This window comes from Scyliorhinus canicula, chromosome 19 (genome assembly GCF_902713615.1).
Source record: "Scyliorhinus canicula chromosome 19, sScyCan1.1, whole genome shotgun sequence".
NCBI lineage: Eukaryota > Metazoa > Chordata > Chondrichthyes > Carcharhiniformes > Scyliorhinidae > Scyliorhinus > Scyliorhinus canicula.
The window spans coordinates 49646395-49665330 of record NC_052164.1 but is presented as its reverse complement, the minus strand read 5'-3'; the positions used below and the strand labels follow the sequence as shown (position 1 = coordinate 49665330).

The window sequence follows — 18936 nt, the reverse complement described above, 5'->3', positions numbered from 1 at the left end:
AAAGGTGAATCTGGCTGAGAGGTGCTGTTCCACGAGCTCATACTGAACTTCATTGGAACCCTGCAGCAGGCCGAGGGTGGGGATCTCAGATTGGGAGCAGAAAATTAGACCAATAAGTGACCCAAAAAAGCTTGGAGTCATGGATGGAAACATTCAGAAAAGGGAGGAACAATCTTGTTTGGTCTCTCTAGTGTCGAGGTGATTGCATTAATTGTGAGCTGCAAATGGAGCATATTAAATTGAAAGTAGTATGCTGTGGTGTTTCAAGTGTTCACCTAATTCTTCTGAAATGTTGTGAGGGTTCCCGCCTCTCCCACCCTTTCAGGCAGTGAGCTCCAGATACCCACCACCCTCTGGGTGCAAAAGCTTGTCCTCAAATCCCCCCAAAATATCCTTCAATCTATGCTCCTGGTTACTGACCCCTCTATTAACATATTAATCTTCCTATTTACTCTTTCTATGTCCCTCATAATTTTGCACCTCGATCAGGCTTCTCTGCTCCAAGCAAATAACCCCAGCCTCTCTTGATTGCTGAAACGCTGCAGCCCAGTCCTGGTGAATCTCTGCGCCCTCTTTCATGTAATCCCTAGATTGCAGCTTAAATTCAACCTGAACAAAGAGATTAACTGCAAATGTCCGAGTCTCTCATCCTGAGCAGCGATAATGGCTCTGTCCAATTTAAAATTTTCACTTGTGATTTGCTCAGATGCTCCCCCATCTGTTTTATACTGGTACTGCACCACAATTTGCTGCCGAGTCCCAGCCCAGACCAATGTTGCCCTAACATGGCTGGAACCGATTGTAATTAGGTCCCATGCAAAAGCAGGTTCCCTATCCGCAGTTTCACCGTTATTTTGCATGAATGAAACCACTCCTTTACATTTACTGTGATCAGAAATAGCCAATGCCTACTGTAACTGTTTTGAGGCTTTTCAAACCGAGGCCAGGAAATGCAAACGGCAGAACAAAAGTGCAGGAAAACAAAGAATCTGCAAAAGGGGAAGATGTGTTATGTACTCTGGGATAACACAGGCTGCAACTGGATGCAGCTTTGACCAAAAGATACTCCAGACCTTGAAGTTAGTTCAATCTGATTTATTGAACCAGTAGCACAGTTAGCACAGTTCTCTGTGAGTTCGACTCTCTGCTAACCTAAGTGTGGTTACTCTGTCTGACTGAACCAGACTAGCTCTTAGCCACGTGGTGGAGGTGTGATACTGTAAATACACCCTGACTCACTCTGATGATGTTCATCAGTGGAAAGGGGCGGAGCGTGAGTGCCTCGTGCCTTTTATAGTGAGATACCACCCCTGAGTGTCCTGCCTGCTCATTGGTTATGTCCTGTTCTCTGTGTTCATTAGCTGCTGTCTGTATTTCATTATCTGCATGTTTGCATATCATGACAGGGGAGGTGGTGGTGTAGTGTATAGTCACTGGACTCGTTATCCAGAGAGCCAGAGTAATGTTCTGTGTACCTTGGTTCCAATACTGCCTTGACAGATGGCAAAATTTCAATTCAATAAATTTCTGGAATAAAAAGTCTAATGATGACACTGACATTGTCAATTGTTGTAAAACCTATCTGGTTCACTCGTGTAATTTAGAGTAGCAAATCTTTGCCCTTACTTGATCTGGTCTACATGTGACTCTAGACCCATAGGAATGTGGTTGATTCTTAACTGCCCTGCACTCTGAAACAAGGAACAATTCAGCCCCTCGAGCCTGCTTCACCATTCAATATGATGATGGCTGATCTCATCTCCACCTTTCTGCCTGCTCCCTATGATCCTTCATTCCGCTACTAATTCAAAACCGCTCTCTGTCCTCCTTAAATTTGGTTAGTCGTCTGGTGTCCACTGGACTCTGGGGTAGAGAATTCCACAGATTCATGGCACTTTAAGTGAAATAATTCCTCCTCATTTCTGTTTTCAATCACTTAGCCTAAAACTGCAGCCTTTCATTCCAGAAATGGCCCAGCAAGTCATCAGTTCAAGGGCAATTAGGGATGGCCAATAAATGCTGAAATGCTGGTCTTGTCAGAACAATAAGAAAAATTAGAAACAACAAATATGCCCCTCAAAATGGATGCTTCCAACCAGATGAACAAACATCTTTTGCAGATCGAGGAAGAAAGATTAAAGTCACTGCATGAGTTGTCAAATTTGCAAATCTCCGTTTCTCGGAGTCACGCGACACAGATGAGATTTGCGTTGCTTTGGACAATATAAAGAGTTATCTTGCCTGTGACGTTAAATATGATTTTATTGTCCTGACTGGAAGAAAATGGCGATGGCAGAAAAACCAAGTGGAGTAGCCCATTGGAGCTTTTAATGTGGGGACGTGGGTCCAAATCCAGCTCGAAACCGCTGAGGAGACTTGGTTGTGCGAACTTTGGGTTTGTAACGGGTTTTTGTGCAATAATAACAGGAGCCAAACAATTTTCTGCCTTTAGCGGTTTATTTTGGAAACTGACTATGCCAATCGGTACATAGTCATGAAGATTGAACAGGTTAGGGGAGCACGGTAGCATGGTGGTTAGCATAAATGCTTCACAGCTCCAGGGTCCCAGGTTTGATTCCCGGCTGGGTCACTGTCTGTGCGGAGTCTGCACGTCCTCCCCGTGTGTGCGTGGGTTTCCTCCGGGTGCTCCGGTTTCCTCCCACAGTCCAAAGATGTGCGGGTTAGGTGGATTGGCCATGCTAAATTGCCTGTAGTGTCCTAAAAAGTAAGGTTAAGGGGGGATTGTTGGGTTACGGGTATAGAGTGGATACGTGGGTTTGAGTAGGGTGATCATGGCTCGGCACAACATCAAGGGCCGAAGGGCCTGTTCTGTGCTGTAATGTTCTTTGTTAATGCTGCAATGTCCGCATGGACTGATCAAAATGCGGTTCTGATGTCTGGATCACTCTGGTGTTGCGCTGCTGTATACCCTCCAGACAGTCTACCACTTTGTGATGGTTTGCTTTGCCATCCATAACCTGATACAGCAGTGGGGCGACATGATGGTGGTGGTGGAGGAGGAGGAACATGCGGCCTTGTTTGCGAAGGAGGATGAGGAGCTGGATCAGGACGGGATGGTGGATAAGGCCGGGAAGAAGCGCAGGAGGATGGAGGTAGGCAGCGGAGGTGGTCGGCATGCTCGGAGGGCCAGAAAGATCCTCATCCTCACCCTATTCTCGAGTCTTTGTCCATCAGCTGACCCCTCCCCACCCAATTCCCCTCCTTCCCCCACATTTCCCACCATTCTCCCCCCCGCCCCTTCCCAGACAAACCCCCCCGTCCAGCTACCCTGTTCCACCCTTCCGATGCCAGCACTTTCAGCAGGTCAATGTACAAGGCAGGAGAGTGATGAACAATTGCTGTGACATTAGCGCCTCAGTTTATGCCAAAGTCTGACTTTTGCCTTTCTGCTGGCAGCTCGCTCACACCATCTTCTGAATGGGGTTTGTGTCGGGGGCATCTGATCTTGGAGCATTGTGCCCAGGAGATGGGGGTGGGGTGAGCGGAAGGCAACAGGGTGTGGCACTTCAGGCAGGCCTGCTGTGAAGGCTTCACATGTATCAGTTGTTACATGTTTTAACACCAATAATTTTACATTTCCATTCATTTTTGTGACACCCCCCGCCACGCCCCAAGTGGTCACTCAGTGATCCTCTCTCTTCTTGACCTTACGTGGTCTACTGCGACTTCCAGGTGTGTCCCGAGGATGGACATCAGAGGTGAAGGCAACCTGCTGCTTTCGTGTCCTGTGGCCTTTGTAGCCCTTGGTTGAATTCCGATGGGGGGCCCCTGCCGACTTACCTGTGTCACTGACATCACCATGCCGCCCTGTTCTTCCCTTGAGACGCGCTGGTGTCAGGAGGGAGGGATTCGGAAGAACTGGAAATGGCCGTTGTTTCCTTGTTGGCAGACCCAAGGTTGGCCTCCAGCGCATCCTCCTCCCTGATGGTGCCCCATGGGCTCCGTGGGTCTCAATATAACATCACAGCGCAGTACAGGCCCTTCGGCCCTCGATGTTGCTCCGACCTGTGAAACCAATCTCAAGCCCAACTACACTATTCCATTATCATGTATATGTTTATCCAATGCCCATTTAAATGCCCTTAATGTTGGCGAGTCCACTACTGTTGCAGGCAGGGCAAGGAACAGCTACTGCGTGTCCTTGATAAGTATGTACCTGTCAGGCAGGAGGAAGTGGAGAGCAAGGGAACCGTGGTTTACTAAAGTAGTTGAATTACTTGTCAAGAGGAAGAAGGAGGCTTATGTAAAGATGAGACGTGAAGGTTCAGTTAAGGCGCTTGAGAGTTACAAGTTGGCTAGGAAGGACCAAAGTGCTCACCTACCTCCAAATCTAACATATGTCCTGGTTCATTACCCAGTACCAAATCCAATATGGCCTTGCCTCTCGTTGGCCTATCTACATACTGTGTCAGGAAACCTTCCTACACACATTGGACAAAAATGGACCCATCTAAAGTACTCGAACTATAGCGTTTCCAGTCAATATTAGGAAAGTTAAAGTCCCCCATAACAACTACCCTGTTACTTTCGCTCCTATCCAGAATCATTTTTGCAATCCTTTCCTCTACCTCTCTGGAACTTTTCGGAGGCCTATAGAAAACCCCTAACAGGGTGGCCTCTCCTTTCCTGTTTCTAACCACAGCCCATACTACCTCAGTAGATGAGTCCTCATCAAACGTCCTTTCTGCCACCCTAATACTGTCCTTGACTAACAATGCTACACCTCCCCCTCTTTTACCACCTTCTCTGAACTTACTGAAACATCTAAACCCCGAAACCTGCAACAAACATTCCTGTCCTTGCTCTATCCATGTCTCCGAAATGGCCACAACATCGTAGTCCCACGTACCAACCAATGGGAAGGAGGGGCAGCTGGAGTGAGCTCCAGATGCCTCTGCATCATCTGGCTCTGCCAGTCCTTTTTTAAAATAAAAATTCCAATTGAGGGGCAATTTAGCATGGCCAATCCATCTACCCTGCATATCTTTGGGTTCTGAGGGTGAGATCCACGAAGACAAGGGAAGAATGTGCAAACGCCACATGGACAGTGACCCTGGGCCGGGATTGAACCCGAGTCCTCATGCTGTGAGGCAACAATGCTGACCACTGCATTACCGTGCTGTCCTTTGGCTCTACCAGTCCTGGCTTCCCCATTGTCTGCACCATGGTCTTAATACCCTTGGCGATGCTCCTCAGTGACTGTGCCTTGCTCCGCAGTGCCTCGGCAATGTTCACCTGCTTATGGGACATGTCCCTCGGCGACTGGGACATGATGTTGAGGTCATGTTGATTGTTATCACAGACTGAGCCATGCCTTGGACACCACCATTCAAGATGCTGATCTCGCGCTGCAAGCTTTCCACTGCAGTCGTCACCCCGACAATGTTCGGATTTGTGCCATGTATTGTCGGCATCATCTCCTGCACCCATAGCCTTTGGGCTCCTCCAATCTGACATCACCTCCTGACTCTCACAGTCGTGTCCTAGCATCTGTATCAGCTCTGGATAAACTCAGGGCAGCACGGTGGCCTAGTGGTTAGCACAACCGCCTCACGGCGCTGAGGTCCCAGGTTCGATCCCGGCTCTGGGTCGCTGTCTGTGTGGAGTTTGCACATTCTCCCTGTGTCTGCGTGGGTTTCGCCTCCACAACCCAAAAATGTGCACTGTAGGTGGATTGGTCACGCTAAATTGCCCGTTAATTGGAAAAAATAATTGGGTAATCTAAATTTTTTAAAAAAAAGCTCTGGATAAACTTGCCCTGAAGCTCGGCATCTGACTGGGATTCAGCTCATTCCTGGGACCCAGCAGACCTCCGACTGCCTACTTCCTTGGCTGTTCCTACCTCCGCCTGATGTGCCTCAGCAACTGTGTGGTGCTCACCAGATTGTACCACAGAATCCTGTCCATGAACATTGCCACCGAGTTGTATGCCTCTGCGCTAGTGGAATGTGGGGTGATATCTATGACGCTTTGCTTGTGATCTCATCGGGGCTCTCCACCTTGGGTGGCGGGGTGGGGACAACTCCGGGTGGCCTGCCCTCATCCCGCAAGAGAATGGACAGGTGGTCAGTGAGAGGAAAGGATCATTTTGTATGACATGAACAGCTCACTTGAGACAGGTCATCTGGGTGAAGGGAATGTGGATCCTCACCTCTGTGGCACAGGCCAACCAACCCTCGTCTTGGCTCTTTCCTGATTATTACGCTTATCTTCTTCTGTGAGGACAAAGAGAGTGCTTTGTGAACCTCACATTTGCTGGGTCGGGGGGGGTCTCTGACAGGTGCCATGTGTGGACACCGCAACTGGACATGAAGTGAGTGTGCTGGTGGGTGGCAGGGGATGGTGAGGAACAAGCATAAAGATTGGGTGTGGCAGGATGTGAGGTACAAGCCAGTGATTTGTCGGAGGGTGGAAGTGCGGGTTTGGGAATTTGAGGGGGTGGAAGGCAGAACGAATGCCAGGAGAGAGGTGGTAACTTACCCTTGCAGCTCGCTGGAGGTCTATGGTCTTCTTCCTACATTGGATGTTGGTCCTCCTGGTCATGCTGCCCTCATTGCCAATTGGTATTGGTTACCCTGCTGCTGGTCGTCTGACCCCCCTCAGGGGAACAGGATGTCCCAGCTCACATCCATAGCATCCAGAAGCCTGACCAGGTTGGCATCGTCAAAGTGAGGAGCAGGTCTGCCCGCTGCCATGTTTGTGTGCTGAGTGAATGCTGAGGGGGCCTTTAAAAGCAGCTCCCCATTGTTCGCAGCAAGGTGCTGAGGGGCGGGTCTGATGAATCAGATGGCGTGGCAGCCGGAGGAGCTCTTGGGGACTTATTTCCCGCACTAAGTGACGTAAAATAGGGTCCATAATTTCACCAACGCGGCTGTCGAGAAACCCCACCCCGCCAATAGTGCCCAAAATGACACTTAGATATTTTTCCGTTAAATCCCACCCTCAAATTCTAGGCACAAAGCCCAGGATATTAAATCACAGGAAAGATATTTGTCACTTTGATCTTTTCACTTTGCCATTATAGTATCAGGTTGTTTACATGAGCTGCACTCATTCCTGCTGGTAAGCATTGTGTCTCTCTGGATGCATTCAAAGTCCAATGTCAATAGTTATTTACAGTGGCTGCCGTGTTCAGCTCAATCACGTCAGTGTTTATGCCTGGTTCCCAAGGCGACCAGTTGCATGGTCTCTCAGATGGTTTACAAGCTGACTGATCTGCAGCAGAGTTCTCCCATTCAGAGTGTCGTGCCTGTGAGTGAAGAACATGTACTTTGCAGAGAGCTTTTCTCCTCAAGAGTGGAAGCAGGACCCTCAGGGAGTGCAGATCATTCAACAGCAGGTTAGTGAGGCCCAAAGACTCAAGCTTGGGTGTGCGGAGTGCCTCCAACCTTCTTGTAGGCCATTCGACACTGCCTCTCTTAAACTAGTCAGCTTGTTAATGCTGGTTAATAGCTCCTCACGGTAACAGCGTATGCCATGTTCAATAGCAACAGACTTACCTCTGGGTCAGAATGTTATGATCATACTCCGGGATTTGAACATTAAATGCAGGCTGACACTCCAGTGCCAATACTGAGGGAGTGCTGCACTATCAGAGGTGCCGTCTTTCAGATGGGGCCATATCTGCCCACTCAGGAGACCTAAAAGATCCCGTGGCAATATTTGAAAGATAGGTTGGGCAGGGGGCAGTGACCAGAACAAATATTAATCCTTTGACCAACCTCATGAAAATAGATTGAGATATGTGATGATTGGGTACACAGGACTGTGATCATCCCTACACTGCTCATCGCCTCCCCTCCACTAACCCTCTTGCTATAGGTTACGAGAATACAGACTGGTCTTACGCATGAGCATGGCCATTTGAGAGGCCGTCTGCTGGTATCTCAGTAAAAGAAGGGCTGGGAAATTGGAAAAGAGGATAATTTTAGACAAGTTAACTGTAAAAATTAAACTAAAAAATCAACTTGCATTCCTGTGGCACCTTTCACAACCCCAGAACATCTCAAAGCAAACTACAGCCAATGAAGTACTTTTAAGTGACTTCATTGGTGAACACAGTTGTGATTTGGGAAACGAGGCAGCCAGTTTGATCACAGCAAGCTCCCAAAAACAGCAACGTGATGAACTGTTTCTATTTACTGCTGTGTTGGAACTATAGAGTGCCGACAATGCAGAAGAAGGCTATTCGGCCCATTGAGTCTGCACCAACCCCCTGAAAGAGCACCCTATCTAGGCCCATTCACCCCTCCATCCCTGTAAAGTGAATGGAATGTTGGCATTTATAGCTAAAGGAATGGAGTATGAATGTAAGGAAGTGTTGTTGCAACTGTACACGGCATCCTGGAGTATTGTGCACAGTTTTGGTCCTTTTTTGAGGAAGGATGTTGTGATATTGGAGGCAGATCAGAGGAGGTTCACTAGGTTGAATCCAGAGATGAGGGGTTTGTCGTATGAAGAGAGATTGAACACTTTAGGCCTATACTCTCTAGAGTTTAGAAGAATGAGGGGAGATTAAATTGAGGTATACAAGATGATAAAAGGTATGGGTAAAGCAGACATAGAGCAGATGCTTCCTCTTTGTGGGGCATTTTAGAATGAACGGTCATAGTCTTAGGATAAGCAAATTTAAAATGGAGTTGAGGAGAAACTACTTCTCCCAATGGGTTATGAATCTGAGGAATTCGCTACCCCAGAGTGGATTGAATGCTGGGACATTGAGTAAGTTTAAGCGGGAGTTAGACAGATTTTTAATGGTAATGGGTTAAAGGGTAATGGAGAATGGGTAGGATGGTGAAGTTAAGTTCACGACGGGATTAACCATGATCGAATGGCAGAGCAGACTCGATGGGTCCAATTCTCCTCCTCTATCTTATCAACTTATGAACTTATGAACTCTGGAAATTGACCATAGCCAATCCACCAAACCTCCACATCTTTGGGTTGTGGGGGGAAACCAGAGAAAACCCATTCAGACCCAGGGAATAGATGCAAACTCTTCACAGTCACCCAAGGCTGGATTCAAATGAGCATCCCTGATGCTGTGAGGCAGCAGTACTAACCACTGTGCCACCATGCTGCCCTGGCTGTTTCCTACCCCATGCTCAGTGAGTCAACATTTGGGTGGTCACTATTTTAATACTTTGTTCGCTTTGGCCACAAACCAGTCATAGCCTCCCAGTAAAGTTACCTGTAGCTATGCACTCGGCCAAGGAAGGCTAAACTGACCACCCATCCTTGAGGCAGTGCTCAGCAACTTCTGAAGAGGTTGAAAGTTTGGCAATGGAGGAGGGAAATCTGCCATTCCATGGTGCCCTCAGCAGCCAATCCACCTCTGTGTCACCCTGCAGGGGGCTCTGTTTCATCTGATATGTGGCACTGCCACTTTCTGTATCTTTGCCCCAACATACAATTTGTCTGAAGTACCATGGGCCACTTGAAAGTATTCACACATCTTAAGTAAGGATTCTGCCCAATCATCGCTTCATTTAGCCAAAATGTTTATGTAATCTCCTTTCGATCACTGGTAGAGTAATATAGCACGTTTCCATAGTAATTCTTGTGAAGCACCATCACACAGGAAGGCTCCTAAAGCCTCAGGCCCAGCATTCTACAACAGTGAACCACTGGTGGGTGTGTAACTGCAGGAGTTCCTCTGTGTGGTGTCCTGGGCCTAACCATCTTAATAATAATAATAATTGTTTATTGTCACAAGTAGGCTTCAATGAAATTACTGTGAAAAGTCCCTAGTCGCCACATTCCGTCGCCTGTTCGGGATGCCGGTACGGGAATTGAACCCGCGCTGCTGGCCTTGTTCTGCATTACAACCCAGCTATTTAGACCACTGTGCTAAACCAGCTCCGTTTAGCTTTATCAATGACCTTCCTTCCATAATAAGAGGTTGTGTTGAGGGAGAGCACTGCAGTGCTGGAGAAAGCGGATGTCCCAGAAGATTCAAGGAAAGTATCAGTTTGGGTAGTGCTCATGGTGACATGGTGGCACAGTGGTTAGCAATGTTGCCTGACAGCACCAGGACCCGATTCCAGCCTTGGGTGACAATTTGTTCAGAGTTTGCATGTTCTCCCGGCATCTGCATGGGTTTTGATAGGAAGAACATGCATTCTGTGTATATGCTGGCCGAAGACCCAGGATAGGGCTGCTGCCTCACGGGCGACAATGTCGCAGAGCCTCCTGGACATTGCAGCGCCGTTCCTGAGCGTGCCTCAGTCACAGCAGGCCATGGCTGGAAATATTGGCTGCATTGCCCAGGTGCTGGCCGATATGGCGCCGTCACAGAGAGAGGTGACCCAGTCCTGAGGGAGTTGGCACAGTCGCTGGCTGATGTGACACAAACTCAGAAGGTGATGGCACAGTGGCAGCATTATGTGGCGCAATCTCAGATGGAGATGGTCCACTCCCTGTGCTCGATGGCCGTGAGCATGCAGACCAGACACCAGAGCGGGTCTCCAGAACTGGCAGTGTTAGGTGTCGGGGGAGCCTCAAGGGGTAGCTCTGCTCGCACCCCCATCACATGGAGCAAGTTGGGAGGCCATTGGGCAACCAAGGCAGGAGAGGTGATGGGGCCCATGCTGGTGACTCCCGCAGGCATGTGCTGGAACACAGCAACACCTCAGATTCCACCCCCCCCCCCCCCCCCCCCTCCACTTACCTCCATCCCATCCCTGGGGCATCTAGTGGGCCATGGGCAGAACACAGAACACAGAACAGTACAGCACAGAACAGGCCCATCGGCCCTCGATGTTGTGCCGAGCAATGATCACCCCACTTAAACCCACGTAACCCGTATACCCGTAACCCAACAATCCCCCCATTAACCTTACACTACGGGCAATTTAGCATGGCCAATCCACCTAACCCGCACATCTTTGGACTGTGGGAGGAAACCAGAGCACCCGGAGGAAACCCACGCACACACGGGGAGGACGTGCAGACTCCACACAGACAGTGACCCAGCCGGGAATCGAACCTGGGACCCTGGAGCTGTGAAGCATTGATGCTAACCACCATGCTACCGTGAGGCCCAACAGGGTGGCACCACGCCACCCGTGACACCCGAGCAGCAGCCGGGCCCATGCGGGCTCGGTCGCTTGAGAAGACGGTCACAAACAGCGACCCTTGTCACAGGGCAGGATTCAGAGCAGGCCACCTGCATTCCTGCCTGGGGATCCACCTAGACATAACATCAGGGCAAGTATGGCCAGAAAAGTAGACACCAGTTAATTTGGCATGGGTTCAAGGCACAGTTTAGTTATAGGAGCTCGGGCACAAACCTGCATATATTTGTCCACAATAAATAACTTTTACCACTGTTACAATGTGCATCAGTGCTCTGTCTGATGGGTGTGAGGGTGATGCATGATCAATGACTACTAAAGCGAGGTTGTAGTCCAACTGAAGGCTTTAATAAGCTAGATGTTTCCCCCCAGCAGCTCAGGTACAGAAAGGGAGCTGCTGGGGCGGCACAGGCTCTTATACCCCGCCTTGCAGGGCGGAGCTACCATACAGGCTCGACCAATGGAAAGCATACATTATCTACCAATGGTGTTCCAGCACTACTAGGTACTGTAATACCGCTACACAGACTACCACATTCACCCCCTGTTAAAAAAGAGTCCGGCGGGGGTGGTGGCTTGGTATTACAACATGGTAACGAGGTAGAAGTTATGGTTATGGAGGTACCGTAATACCTCCGAACAGCGTTTTGCCTGATTATCGTAACTATTTACAATTTTACAATTAACTATATACATGTTAAAATGAAGCAATCAGTCGATCGTGGGCCCTGATCGTCCTCTGTGATCGTCGAAGCTTCGGTGGTGACGCCGGTGGAGGTTCGGGCGTCTGTGACTCCGGGAGTGTGGTTTCGATCTCTGTGGCAGCTTCAACACCCCTAGACAACGCTGGTGGGGGAGCTGATTGACCTGGGAAGGGAGCGTCTGCGGGGTGCATCGGTGGGCGGGGGGGCCTAGACGGGGCCGGCGGGAAGAACTGATCCTCCTGGGAAGGGGCAGCTGTAAGGTGCACCGGTGGGATGGTGGGTGGGACTGGTGGCGGGGGTGTGCGCGGGTATCCGGTGGGCGCCAGGTCTCGTAGGGAGACCGTGTCTTGTCGGCCGTCGGGGTACGGCACGTAGGCGTACTGGGGGTTAGCGTGGAGAAGATGGACCCTTTCGACCAACGGGTCTGACTTGTGCACCCGCACGTGTTTTCGGAGCAGGATGGGTCCGGGAGCTCCCAGCCAGGTCGGGAGCGAGGTCCCAGAGGAGGACTTCCTGGGAAAGACAAGGAGGCGTTCGTGAGGTGTTTGGTTGGTCATGGTGCAGACCAGGGACCGGATGGAGGGTAGAGCATCCGGGAGGACTTCCTGCCAGCGTTAGACTGGGAGATTTCTGGACCATAGGGCCAGTAGGACGGTCTTCCAGACCGTTCCATTCTGCCTCTCTACCTGACCGTTACCCTGGGGGTTATAACTGATTGTCCTGCTCGAGGCAATGCCCTTGCTGAGCAGGAATTGACGCAGTTCGTCGCTCATAAAGGAGGACCCCCTATCACTACGCATGTAAGCGGGGAACCCGAACAGTGTAAAGATGCTATGGAGGGCTTTGATGACAGTGGTTGCGGTCATGTTGGGGCAGGGGATGGCGAATGGGAATCGGGAGTACACGTCAATAACGTTCAGGAAGTATGTGTTGCGGTTGGTGGAAGGGAGGGGATCTTTAAAGTCCATGCTGAGGCATTCAAAGGGACGGTGTGTTTTCTCTGGCTGGTAGAAGTGTGGCAATTCCTGGTGGCTGTCCTGACCTCCTCTATGGAGTAGGGCAGGTTGCGGGTCTTGACAAAATGAAAGAAGCAAGTGACCCCCGGGTGGCAGAGGTCCTCGTGGAGGGCTCGGAGACGGTCACTTGTGCGTTCGTACATGTGCCGCTGGACAGGGCATCAGGAGGCTCATTTAGCTTCCCAGGACGATACAAGACCTCGTAGTTATAGGTGGAGAGTTCGATCCTCCACCGCAAGATCTTATCGTTTTTTATCTTGCCCGCTATGCGTTATCGAACATGAAGGCGACCGACCGTTAGTCAGTGAGGAGAGTGAATCTCCTGCCGGCCAGGTAATACCTCCAATGTCGCACAGCTTCTACTATGGCCTGGGCCTCCTTTTCGACTGAGGAGTGGCGGATTTCAGAAGCATGGAGGGTACGTGAGAAGAAGGCCACGGGTCTGCCCGCTTGGTTGAGGTGGTCGCCAGAGCTATGTCTGACGCGTCGCTCCCGACCTGGAAGGGGAGGGACTCGTCGATGGCATGCATCGTGGCCTTTGCAATGTCTGCTTTGATGCGGCTGAAGGCCTGGTGGGCCTCTATCGACAGGGGAAAAACTGTGGATTGGATCAGAGGACAGGTCTTGTCTGCAGAGTTGGGGACCCATTGGGCGTAGTAAGAAAAAAACTGAGGCAGCGCTTCAGGGCCTTGGAGCAGTGAGGGAGGGGGAACTCCATAAGGGGGCACATGTATTCAGGGTCGGGGACTATAACTCCATTTCACACTACGTAGCTGAGGATGGCTAGGCGGTCGGTGCTAAACACGCATTTATCCTTGTTATACATAAGGTTAAAGATTTTTGCGGTCTGGAGGAATTTTCGGAGGTTGGTGTCGTGGTCCTGCTGGTCATGGCCGCAGGTGGTGACATTATCGAGATACGGGAATGTTACCCGTAAGCCGTATCGGTCAACCATTCAGTCCATCTCTCATTGGAAGACCGAGACCCTGTTAGTGACACCGAAGAGAACCCTTAAAAAGTGGTAGAGCCGTCCATCTGCCTCGAAGGCAGTGTACTTGCGGTCACTCGTACGGATGGGGAGCTGGTGGTAGGCGTACTTAAGGTCCACCGTGGAGAAGATCTTGTATTGCGCGATCCTGTTTACCAGGTCGGATAAACGGGGGAGAGGGTACGCGTCCAGCTGCGTAAACCTGTTGATGGTCTGACTGTAGTCGATGACCATCCTATGATTCTCCCCGGTCATTACCACCACTACTTGAGCTCTCCAGAGACTGTTGCTAGCTTCAATGACTCCTTCCCTCAGTAGCCGTTGGACCTCTGACCTAATAAAGATCCGGTCCTTGACACTGTACCGTCTGCTCCTGGTGGCAACGGGTTTGCAATCCGGGGTGAGGTTTGCAAACAGGGAAGGCGGATCGACCTTGAGGGTCGCAAGGCTGCAGACAGTGAGAGGGGGTATAGGGCCACCGAATTTGAAAGTTAGACTTTGGAGGTTGCACTGGAAGTGTAACCCTAGGAGTGTGGCCACGCAGAGGTGGGGAAGAATGTAGAGCCGGTAATTTTTGAACTCCCTTCCCTGGACCGTGAGGTTTGCTACACAGAATCCCTTTATCTCCGGAGGCCAGGGAGATTTTTTGATTAACAGGGTGGACGGGGAGAGAACAGCACCTTACCGTGTCAGGGTGTATGAAGCTCTCCGTGCTCCCAGAGTCGATTAAGCAGGACGTCCCGTGTCCGTTGATTAGCACCGTTGTTGTAGCAGTTGAGAGTGTTCGAGGCCGAGACTAGTCCAGGGTCACCGAGGCTAATCGTGGCAGCAGCTGGGTGTTATCATCGGGCGGTGTGTGGTCATCTGCACCAAGGTCCTGGGAGTCCATGCAAGATGGCGGCGCCCACTGGTAGCACATGACTGTGGGTGCACAAAATGGCAGCGCCCATCCATCACACGCGGCGTCAGCGGAACAAGATGGCGGTGCCCGGAGGCCACACGTGGCCCTGGAGGAGGAAGATGGCGGCGCTCGCTGGCCGCACGGGGCCTGTGGCGAGGGTTGCAGTGGCGGTCTGCATTCGCTTCCGGGAACCGCAGCGACTGCCTGGGTCTGGCATACCGCCACGAAGTGACCCTTTTTGCCGTACCCTTTACATGAAATGAAATGAAAATGAAAATCGCTTATTGTCACGAGTAGGCTTCAATGAAGTTACTGTGAAAAGCCCCTAGTCGCCACATTCCGGCACCTGTTCGGGAGGCTGTTACAGGAATCGAACTGTGCTGCTGGCCTGCTTGGTCTGCTTTCAAAGCCAGCGATTTAGCTCTGCGCTAAACATGTGGACGAACGGGCTAGGCAGTGCTATCAGAGGTGTTTGGCTTGCCCGCAAAAATAACAGTGGGGTCCCCCGGAGTTGCCGGGACATCTTGCAGCGCAAGCATGTGGGGGGATGTGGGATGCCTCGGAGTCGGCTGCAGAGGGATTCCACGCTGTCCAGGGGGCTGCTGCGCAGTCGGGGGCGAAGGCGCGGGCGTTTCGGGAGACCACATTCAGGGAGCCGGCAAGGGCCGTGCCTCCTTGAGGCCTAGAGTTTCTTTCTCCAGCAAAACCGTGGCGGATTTGAGAGGACAGCATACCCGCAGCGAAAGCGTCCCGAACAGTTCAGTGTGGTCGTTTGCTGAAACTTGTGACCAGCTGCAGCTTCTCCCCAACACTAGGAGCGCACGGTAGAATTCTTCTAGTGACTCACCAGGAATTTGTCGCCTCGTCGCAAGTAGATGCCGGGCGTAGACCTGATTCACAGAGCGAATGTAATGTCCTTTCAGCAACTCCATCGCGGTATCGAAGTCGTCCGCGTCCTTGATGAAGGTGTAGACTTCGGGTTCACCCTCGAGTGCAGGATCTGCAGTTTCTGTTCTCTTGTGGGTGTGTTTTCTCCGTTCCGAGGTAGCCGTTGAAGCACGCCAGCCAGTGCTTGAAAGTCGCCGCCGAGTTTACTGCATGGGGGCTGAGTTGCAGACACTCCGGCTTGATTCGGAGCTCCATTCTTTAAATCTAGCTTATTAAATTGATACACGATCAATGACTACTAAAGCGAGGTTGTAGTCCAACTGAAGGCTTTAATAAGCTAGATGTTTCCCCGCCAGCAGCTCAGGTACAGAAAGAAAGCTGCTGGGACAGCACGGGCTCTTATACCCCGCCTTGCAGGGCGGAGCTACCATACAGGCCCGACCAATGGAAAGCATACATTATCTACTAATGGTGTTCCAGCATTACTAGGTACCATAATACCTCTACACAGACTACCACAGAGGGGTGGGCTGGTCTAGGCTGATTGGGGGGTGAAATGTATATGGGCAGACATTTGGGAGGATATGAGTAGAAACTATGGGTGGTGCATGCCCCCACCCCCTCCCCCTTCCTGACTGTGTGAGGGGTGGGCTTGGCTCAGGGACCACAGTTCAGCCAGCGCTCACTGTTCCTGTATCCTACCCCATCCCCCCCCCTCCCCTACACCCCCCCCCTCCCCCCCCCCTCCCCACCATCCCCACCTCTGCCACCCAAGGGATCCGGTTGGACCATGTAATGGAACGGCCAGTTCACATGGAGGGATCACCTAGCTGAACGGTGGAAAGTGCTACCATGGGCAGGGGTCACTCGTTGTAGAATGATGTGAAGCACCAGAGCTCATCGCAGAGAGGGTTGTCATCATCGTCCATCCCATGGACCATACCCGCTGTTACCGCCAACCCAGGGCCCATACTCTGTAGTGCGGCAGATATGTATCATGGAAGGGGTTGCAGGCATGAGAGGTGGCAGGGGAGGCGTGGTGGGGGTGGGGTTGGGGGGGTGGTGTGGGGATGGGATGTGGTGTCCGTTTCCCTGGCCAGTCCCCACCCCGTGTCGATGAACCTGGAGCGATCAGAGCGCACTGTGCACATCGGCCGAGACGCACATGGTGTGCGGCATCCCGTGCCTGCCCACGCATCATATCATGCCCTTTTCGCCCTCCCCAGCATCCTCCTCATCAGATGAGGACTGACATTCCTCCTCATCCTGCGGCACGTTGCCCCTCTGCTGTGCGATATTGTGGAGGATGTAGCCCTGTCCGGCGCCCCCCCCCCCCCCCCCCCCCCCCCCACCGTACCGCTGGCATGGGCAGCGCCAGCCGATGGTGCCCCTGGAAGCAGGAATGGGCACTGGGCCAGATGCCCCCCATGGTACAGGGCAGTGATGAGGCCTGGGATGCGGGGATGGGGGCGGGGAGGAGGGGGGCATGTAGGGGCAGGTATGCATTGCCGAGTAGATGCCAGTGTTGTAGCTCTACTGGAACAACTTGGCCAGGAGTGTGGCAAGCTCTGGAACAAAAACCTTCAGTACTATTGCCGGAATATTGTCAAAACACATAGCCTTTGTAATATTCAGTGTCTTCAGTCATTTCTTGATAGCACGTGGAATTAATCAAATTGGCTGAAGACTGACATCTGGAGGTTGGGGACCTCTGGAGGGGCCTGAAATGGATTATCCACTTGGCACATCTGGCTGAAGGCTGTTGCAAAAGCTTCAGCCTTATCTTTTGAACTGATATGCTGGGGTTCTCCATCACTGAGGATTGGGATATATGTGGAGTCTCCTCCTCGTATGATTTGTTTAATTGTCCACCACTATTCACAACTGGCTGTGGTAGGACTGCAGAGCTTAGACCAGGTCCATTAATTGCGGAATTGTTTAGCCCTCACTATCACTTCTGCTGAGGCTGTTTGGCATGTAAGTAGTCCCCTAGTTTAATGGTAATGATAGAGTGGGGATATGTTGGGCCATGAGATTACGGGTTGTGGTGTTCAACATGGAGGTCTACTGATTCATCCACTGAGATGGAGGAGGGGTGGCAGGTGGTAATCAGCAGGAGGTTTGACGTGATGCCATGAGGTCCCATGGAGCCCAGAGTTGATGTTGAGGGCAACATCGCTCCTCAGTGCATACCACTGTTCTGCCCCCAGTAGTGGGTCTGTCCTGCCGGTGGACAGGACACACTCAGGGATGGTGATGGTGGAATCGTGAACATTATTTGTAAGGTATGATTCTGTGAGTATCACTATGTCAGGCTGTTGTTTGATTTTTAAAAATAAATTTAGAGGATCCAACTTTTTTTCCAATTAAGGGGCAATTTAGCGTGGCCAATCCACCTATCCTGCACCTCTTTTGGGTTGTGGGGGTGAGACCCACATAGGGGAGAAAGTGCAAACTCCACACGGACAGTGACCAAACCTTTGGCCGGGATCAAACCTGAGTCCTCAGTGCCGTGAGGCAGCAGTGCTATCCACTGCGCCACTGTGTCGCCCTCAGGCTGTTGTTTGATTAGTCTTTGGGATAACTCTCCCAATTTTCACTCAACCCTCTGATCTTTAGTAATTAGGAATTTGCAGGGTCGACAGGGTTGGGTTTGCTGTTGTCGTTTCCGGTGCCTAGGTCGATGCCAGGCGGTACATCCAGTTCTATTCCTTTTTGTAGACTTTGTAACGGTTTGATCCAACTAAGTGGCTCGCTCAGACATTTCAGAGGGCAGTTAAGAGTCAAGCACATCGCTTTGTGGCTGGAGTCACATGTAGGGCAGACCAGGTCAGGGCAGAAGATTTCCTTTCCTAAAGGACATTAATGCATCAGTGAACCACATGGGGTTTTACAACATCAACAATGGCTTCATGGTCACCATTAACAAAAGTAGCTATTTAATTCCAGTGGCGGGGTTCAAACCCATGTCTCCTATCATTCGTCTGGGCCTCTGGATTCCTGGGCCTCTGGATTTCTGGTCTGTTGCCATTGCCATTACAACCCCTTCTTCCCCCTCAACATTATTTTAATCCATCTCATTTTCTGCAGATTCCACAACAGCCGACGACCATATTCCAGAATCTTTCTGGAATGCAGCATCTTCAAACTCCACCAATCAGGAATGGGCATGTGAAGGAAGGTAAGAGTCCCTTTTCTGTAGGGACTAAGAGTAATAGCAAAGCACTAATCGGAATAACCAGGGACGAATTGAATCACTTGGAACTAACCAAAATAACCAGGGACTAACAGAATAACCAGCGACCAACCAAAATAACCAGGGAGCGACATGGTGGTTTTGCTT

The 18936-nt window shown here is 51.0% G+C and overlaps 1 protein-coding gene across 1 annotated transcript in view; it reads left to right on the top strand.

Annotated features, from left to right (window-relative positions):
* The first annotated feature begins 7206 nt into the window (after window positions 1-7206).
* LOC119954180 (proline-rich protein 29-like) overlaps window positions 7207-18936 on the top strand; it is a 50081-nt gene continuing 38351 nt past the window's right edge. The window contains exons 1-2 of the mRNA XM_038779171.1: window positions 7207-7360; window positions 18684-18774. Of these exons, the coding sequence (XP_038635099.1) occupies window positions 7286-7360; window positions 18684-18774 (166 nt within the window). The 5' untranslated portion in view covers window positions 7207-7285. The remainder of the gene's footprint in view (window positions 7361-18683; window positions 18775-18936) is intronic.